The following is a 7811-nucleotide window of genomic DNA, read 5'->3' on the forward strand; positions in this document are numbered from 1 at the left end:
TCCTGCTGGATTACTTTGATGACATACAGCTAACACCCTGTTCATGCTGTTTACCTCAAGATTGTCACAACCAAAGACAAAATCATGATAACTTTGCTGAGTTGTAAAATCCTGTGTGTGAGTATTAGGAATCACCATGCTGTGTTTTGACATCTAATAAGCATAAATCTGGTCCTCCAACTGGACTTCCCAGTTCATGTTTCATTATCTCACCAGCAGTACACCCCCACTACCTCCTTGTGTCGCTTAATCCCAGGGCAAATACCTGTGTGAATCCAGTCATAGACCTACAGCACGCTGATGCAAAAGGGAAGGAAGAAGAGGAAGGTACACAGTGTAAAGCATATGAAAGGGCAGGAAGAAATAGAGAAAAGATAACACTAAGACTTTACGTTGAGAGAATGGTGAAGAGAAGAAGAGGGATTAGGAAAGGTAAGGAAAAAAGAGTAGAAGATAAGAGGAGGAGTGGAAAGGCAGAGTGTAATGGAGTAGGCAGCAGAGAGAGGACATAAGTGTAGGCAAGAGGAGAGTTTAAACTATAATAAACAGTTCAAGATTAGAGTCACAGTGCTTCTTCCCCACAGCCCTCCTTCTTTGTCTCTCTCTCTCTCTCTTTCGCACACACACACACCCACAGTTGCTAAAACTGAGAGCTACTCATTATTTCGAAATCAGCCACAGACCTCTTCTCTGCTGTGTGACTCAGTACTTCGCCACCACTCTGAAATTTACTTGAGCCTTGCTGTTAAGTCCTGGAGTCATGCTGGTTCAGTTAAATTGGTAATTACACTATTGTCACAGAGTGTTTTTACCCCCCTGTTTTCCTGAAATAACAAAAAAGTATTGTACCACGAGGGGCTGATGTCTGTGTGTTGTAAATAAAAAAAAAAAATCACACTGACAAACCACAAACACAACTGCAATGTATTTTTGCCTTTCTGTGAGGTCAGTGATTGAGGCAGCACCATACTTTACCATCAGAAAACACAAGGGCACACTGTGTGTTGTTCCTAGTGTAATCAGACTTTTAACATGTCACATGAACAGCTGTAGGTGGTGGATGGGGTGAGAGGAAGAATAATGCACACACATCTTTTTCCCCAGTAATGGCTCCCTGCTTCTTATGGCTTTTATGTGCAGCCAGTCTGTCACTCGTTACAGGACACGATGGACTACATCAGCTTATATCTACTGAGAAGGAGACAATCATCTCCATGTGTGTCTGTCTGGCTCCTTATCTGTCAGACCGATTCTCAGACCATCTATTTTCGTTAATGTCCGAGTCTGGTTTGGTTCAGATTTGAAACGGACTGGTACTGTGGCACACAGGTGTTGCAGGGAGTAAAGCTCCTGTCCAACACCACTGAGATTCAAGGTTTGACTCCCTGAGCATGTCTTCATTAAAAGCAATTGACTATGTTCACATGTGGAGAAGTCAGTGAGGGATCCTGACCTTTTCACGGCAGTAGTGACTCATCCACTGTTGATTTCCATGCAATGAAACACTCAACCTGCTATAACCTTGAATGATGGCTATGAAAGGTTTGTAGCTTGCTGAGTTTTGGGGGATAACGGTTGTATTTGTAACAACAAAGTGTCAAAACTAAAATCATGTCAAACCACTGCTGCAACAGTATCTACATCACCAGCGTTCATCACAGCCCTGTATCCTACAGCTAACCTTTATATAGTGCAAATTTGTTAAGGAAATAAAAAGCATTTTGTTAGAAAGTGCAGTTTTGATTTAATGTTGATATTCACACTGTTTTCTGAAGTCTTTTGTTGGTTACAAAACCAGCCAGTGTTTATTTGAACAGCCAAAGTTTAAAATAACATCAGTCACAATAGCATGACCTCCTCAGTGAGGGACAATGCATGATTTTTGTAAACAGTGTTTGTAATCTATTTCTTCTTTTAAACCAGGATACATTAGAGCATCAAATTTAAACATCCAGTTTTGTTTTTTTAGATGATCACCCCTTCTGGTCGGTCTTCATTATCTTCTATTCCTTTTACCCTCACGAGACCATTACTGCATGAGTGATCAGCAAAATTTTGTGGCATAGGATGTTCCATATTTTTTTTCTAATAGCATATTTATATTCACTGTCTGTTTCTGAAGCATCCTTTGGTGTATCTACTATAGAAACACTTGCAATTGATAAATTGTTTATTAAATATGTTTATCGCTTGTTTTTAAATCTAAAAATTCTTCCTTCTGAAATACATTAGGGCAGTGTTTACAGGTGATACTCAAACATCTTATTTAACCATTCACTTCCCCTTTTAGGTGATAAATAACTGCTCTTTTGGTGGGTGCTCTTCTAAGATATTTTTAGGTTCAGTTTCTCTAATTGCATCCAAATTTTCCTTGCTTGTCTTTTCCTTGCATCTTAGTCCTTCACACATAAGATGTGAGGAAGACATTTGGGCAGAGAAGAACTGAGGAAACGTTTTTAGGGAAATGAGACGTCTGTCCTGATAAAGGCACATGTCTGTCCATAAAAGACTTCTGCAATGGATGATCTAGTGCTCAGGGCTCCTCCAGGCAGCTTCCTTGCTCCTCAGTTCTTGCTTGACCCAGAAGTTGTTCCAATTTTCCATCTAGAAGGTTGTTCCAAAACCTTGGGTAAATCCCAGTTCTTTTAGTTGCATCCATGGTTCCCTGAGCGAGGAGTGAGGATTCACTAGAAAACCGATATAATTATACATCACCACACCAGTGCAGTTTCATATCAATATAGAGTAGACAAATAACAGAACTTATTTGTCTGTTTTTTCCTGATTGACAATCTACCTAAAAGTAATGGATCTGTGTTAACTGTAGGTTTGATAAAACACTAATGAACAACTTTCTTTTTACATTAGAATACTATTATTTGCCTCTTAGAATCTGTTTCATGACAAATATTAGGGGTAAGGAGAGGAGGAGAGCCTGTGGTCTTTCAGCAATAAATCTTCACTTGAAATGATCATTTCCATTCATTCACATATGGGACTATAAATCCCTGTGCATAGGGTAGAAATATAACTTGATGTGATATATTTACATAATTTAAACTTTATCTAACACATCTGTGCTAATATATTTTATAGTTTCTACAAAACCTTATAAAATTATAGTCATCAATCAAACAGCATGACAATAAATGCAGATGCAAATAATTATCCAAAAGAATGCTCTGCTGCCATTACAAATGGTTTGTGTGTACAGCCTCCGAGCAGTGAAGCACATTTACTCTGGTCTTGGCACAAAATGCAGACTTTTTAATAACTGCGCTGGTGTTTACAGAACAGAGCCTACGGACAGCTGATCCAGCTGAGCTGCTGTCATCGGAAGCAGACTTTGTTTCAGATGATGCTTCATGGGAAAGGAGGAAAGATTTCTCAAAACACATTTCCTTGTTTCCACTCTCCTCGAGTCTTTTCCTTGCATCTCTCCTCACGTCTTCAGTGGGAGAGCTAAGAAATGGGAACGCAATTAAGGGAACAGAGATGTACTCTTATGTACATGGTCTTCATCGGATAAATGATAGTCAGCCATTTGTGGTGTGTACAAAGGAAATGCTGTCACCAGTTCTATAAAATATCATGATGGAGGTCCTGTGTTGAAGTATGTACGAAGAGTCTTCTAGTGAGGGAGCGTTGCAGTCATTTTTCACATTTGGTTCTTTTGGTATTTGAGCATTTATTTGACTGTTTCTATGGTGGCCCTTTTAAAATGAGCACATCAACACATTTTACTAAAACATTCACCAGAATACCAGAAAAAAAAGTGTCATGCTACAGTGCTGCTACACCTCTCGATGGATGACATCCCATGAAATCATCCTACATCCGTCTGTGTTCATACATGCTTTTATGGTGTGAAAGACCAAGCTGCCAGGCAAAAAGACCCATGGGTAAAGTGCAGGGGGTGTTAATTACCTAAAATGAAGAAAATACTGGTTTACAAAATATACAATAAAGATCTGGGCCCGTAAAATAGGTCATCTAAACAGAACTAGACTCAGGCAGTACATAACAGACAAGATAACTGCACAAACCAAACTGATACACACACACACACACACTGGCTGATCAGGCCATTTTGAAATAAGAGAGATAACCAGAAAAATGAATAAGTAAGCTATAATTACAACAGCACAGGACAGTTAGCTTTATTGTTTTACATAAACTAACTCATACTACACAGTAGCCTATGGCAAAATATTCTAATCTAAAGACACCTCTCCCCTCTTGCTGTCAGAGCTCTTGGTCTGGTCCTTGGCCTGGGCCTCTGCATTTAAACCAGGCTCCACCTTCAGACGCACATTTTGCCAAACCAGGAAGCAGGAACTCGGGTAACTCAAAAAGATAAATTATAACACATATAGACAAACAATGTTAACCAAATGTGTGCAGTCCATCTAGCAAACAGTGCTGTGTCCAAACTACTAATAAACAAAATTTTAAAATAAGCAAAATGATTGTGTTTTATTTAACCTCACTGTCTACAGATGAAACTAGCTGTGATAATGACGTGTGTGTGTGAGAAACATCGTGTTCATTGTCTGGCTGTAGATGCTGCCATCACATGTGGAAAACGAGACTTTTATTATTTTGCTAATCTACTGCAGTCATAAACTTTATACATCAGGCTTCTTGTCTTCCAAAGTATTGTTTCAACAGGAATGAGGTTGCCTGTTTGTGCATTTCTCAGATTTTTATCTTTGTGTACAATTGTGTATGTTTGTGTGTGTGTACCAACGTTTCACTGCCTGGAGTGAGCAAATTTTTAAGACCGATGTAAATCAAGGCTTCCTTTGTCCCTTTCTTTCAGGCTACGACTTCTGCGCAGAGGGACTAATTTGTGGGGAAAACTCTGAGTGTAAAAACCAGAATACTAAAGCAGTGTGTGAATGCAAGAGTGGCTATGCCTCCATCCACGGGGATTCTACTTACTGTGAGGGTAAGACTATACTTTAACCCGCTCCCGCTGAGCCTGGGCTCATGTGACTGACTTTGCATGCATTTGCTCCGGATGTTAAAAGCAGTATGGTGGTATTGTGCTAGCATTTCAAATTAATTGTTCTCTTTAGGAGGGTATTTATTCTGGCTGTGGGCCACAGACTGAGATTTGTAATGAGCTGATATTAACACACTGAGTGTATGACATAATGACTGGCTATTAGGGGAATAAGAAATGTTCTGAGCAAGCACTCTGGTCAGTTGTGAACTGTGGCCTGAGCCTTTATCATGGCATGAGTGGTCATTAAGGCACAAGGCACGAGTATTGGTGAATTCTCAAGACTGAGATCTGCAGGAAAATGTTACTAGTGGTTATGTTGGTGAGTGTTCAGTGCAAGATTCTGCAATTTAAACACCTGCATTAAAGCACATTTCTGGATTTAGTCTATTAATAATGCTATACATTACTGCTGTCTGTTTTCCAGAGGACAGCATACCACAGAGTTTACATAGATTATCTACCTTCCTTTCCCTTATTTGTATCATTCGGCATGAGTCCCAAAATAAAAATGTAGCTACTTATCAAAGTGACAATATAATGGTGATGGTCACAGCTTTATTATGGCGTGATCAGTGAAGCTTCATCCTGATGTTTTAGCTTGTGTTCCAATGAATGGTGAATGCACTTATTTGATAAAAGCATCTGCTAAATGAATGTAATGATGTGTAATCAACAGTTCAAAGGCAGACGGTGAAAGGAATCATGAGATGATGTGTTGGAAAATAAAACGGAACATAAATACTAGGCAAACATGGGCAATGGCAATATAAATTTGAAGATTTGTTTTACATAAAAAATTTATACTGGGAGAAAGTCTATGCTTGCAGAAAAAAGGACTATGTCCACAGTGATGAATTACTTATTTGAAGCAAATTAAAAGATGACCTTTGTAGCATCCCAGCAACACTAAAACCAATTTGAAATGTGTAAACATGTCATGCTTTTAGGAAATGGAAGCTTGACAGGGTTTCCATTTTTGGTGCTTAAAGTTTTGCATACAGCAAAAAAAAAGTTTGTTACATTTGGAAATTAACACAGGCCTGGAAAACATAATCTCAGTTTGACATATAAATTTTATTGTGAACTCAGACCCTCTGAAAAAGCCATTTCAGAGGGTCTCGGGGTGCTGCTACTATGCTGATTGCTGCACTTGGCAGAGTAAAGGGCCCAGCCTACGAATATTGGAGGCCCAAACTACTTGTGATGGAGCTAATGGCCTTATTTGATTAAGAGGCTTGGGAGCAGTGGTTGGCAGATTGAAGGATTTGCTTTATGCTCTGTGCAGTTGTCTTTGGGTCGGCGCCACAGCAGACTGAATCCACTAAACACGCTAAGAGCGATGTAGCCACAAGCCCTCCAGTCTGTCTGCCTGTGTTTGATCTGCATGGTAAAGAGGTTTACCCAGAACTCCACTTCAGTCCACGACAGTCCCACACCATATGAGTGAGGGCTGTGAAAAGCTGACTGTAGATCAGCTATGTAAATGGTGGAGCCGCTGTTGGCTATGGAGGCATTATCCATGTTTGGAAGTTGCTCCCTTAAGACAGCTCAAACCTCAATTGAAGATGGATTAGCCTGAATGCCGCTGTACAGTATGGTGATATTTGACATGACTTCACTCTCACCAGCAACTTAAACTGCCTTAGGATAACATTACATTACACAGCAGTGTGGAGTAATGACATCTTTTTTTCTTGTCATTTTATTTGCTTATAAACAAAGCCCAGCAGTCTGATGTGTTGTCACTGATACGCTAATAGATGTTTTACAGAGCACATGATTTTCTCCTCTTGAATTTTGAAAACAGATGATTGTGTCTGGCTGTGACTCTAAGGTGCCATTAACCATGATATATTCTTATAAATGTTTTAATGTCTAGCTAAATGATTGAATATGAAATTATGTACATGTCAGCTGACTGTTTGAGGAAGAACCAGAGGATTTAAACATCTATCTTGAACCTTTTGTTTTGTGTACAGTCACTTTGTGGTGCCATGAAGAATGAGGCACTTCATCCAATATGTGAGGTTGGATTGATTTTATTCTTGCCATTTAAACATTCTAGAGTTTCTTTACGAGTGAATTACTTTTTACTGCAAAAAAAGTTTGAATATTATTATGAAAGATTTGACATCTTAATAAATGGATTTGGACATTTCTTGACACGTGAGGAGAGAGTTCACTGAGAAGAATAAGTTGAGTTGACTGCAGCAGTATGTGTACATTATCTCTGTGCTCCAGTTTGACTAATTGAAGCACAGAAGTGCGTGAATTCTTGATGTACAGTAAAACACTTTTCTGGTGCGCTAGAAGTCAGTGGAGTGGCAACATCTTGTGTGTGTCCATTGCATCATGCATGTTGCAGGCCTGGTTTTCTACAGTACATCCAGCTAGAGAGTGTGGCAAACGTGTTAATATTCAAAGCCATCTGTCTAATCTCAGAGAGAGCAGAAATATGCCTGCATATGCATATCAAAACACAAACACAGGCACACGCTCATGATGTTCTGTGCCTTCCTACCAAGGCTCGTGTGTTTATTTACTCCATTCAAGATGTATTATTGCATATTGGCGGACCTCTTTCTGGATTTAAGAGGTTGGAGTTGTTGCTCTGACCACTGGATGTTAAGACAGCTGGTCCTCTTCTCTCCATCTCGGGAAGTACCTTCTAATCTTTGAAGAAGCCAATGAGAAGCCATTAGTTGCCATTGATTGGTGGTGTCAACACTCAGCAACTCAAAGGCTTCCATATGGCTCGCTGCCGGCCTGCTGGCTGTGCCCCAGTGACAACATGTAGCAA

The 7811-nt window shown here is 39.7% G+C and overlaps 1 protein-coding gene across 2 annotated transcripts in view; it reads left to right on the plus strand.

Moving 5' to 3' along the window:
• Positions 1-7811, plus strand: part of LOC109967010 (protein kinase C-binding protein NELL1) — a 273478-nt gene that overhangs the window by 112979 nt on the left and 152688 nt on the right. For both annotated transcript variants that reach the window (XM_020612322.1, XM_020612323.1), the window contains exon 14: positions 4823-4951. In XM_020612322.1, coding sequence (XP_020467978.1) covers positions 4823-4951 — 129 coding nt within the window. The remainder of the gene's footprint in view (positions 1-4822; positions 4952-7811) is intronic.

Source organism: Monopterus albus, unplaced genomic scaffold (assembly GCF_001952655.1).
Source record: "Monopterus albus unplaced genomic scaffold, M_albus_1.0 scaffold123.1, whole genome shotgun sequence".
NCBI classification, from domain to species: Eukaryota; Metazoa; Chordata; class Actinopteri; order Synbranchiformes; family Synbranchidae; genus Monopterus; species Monopterus albus.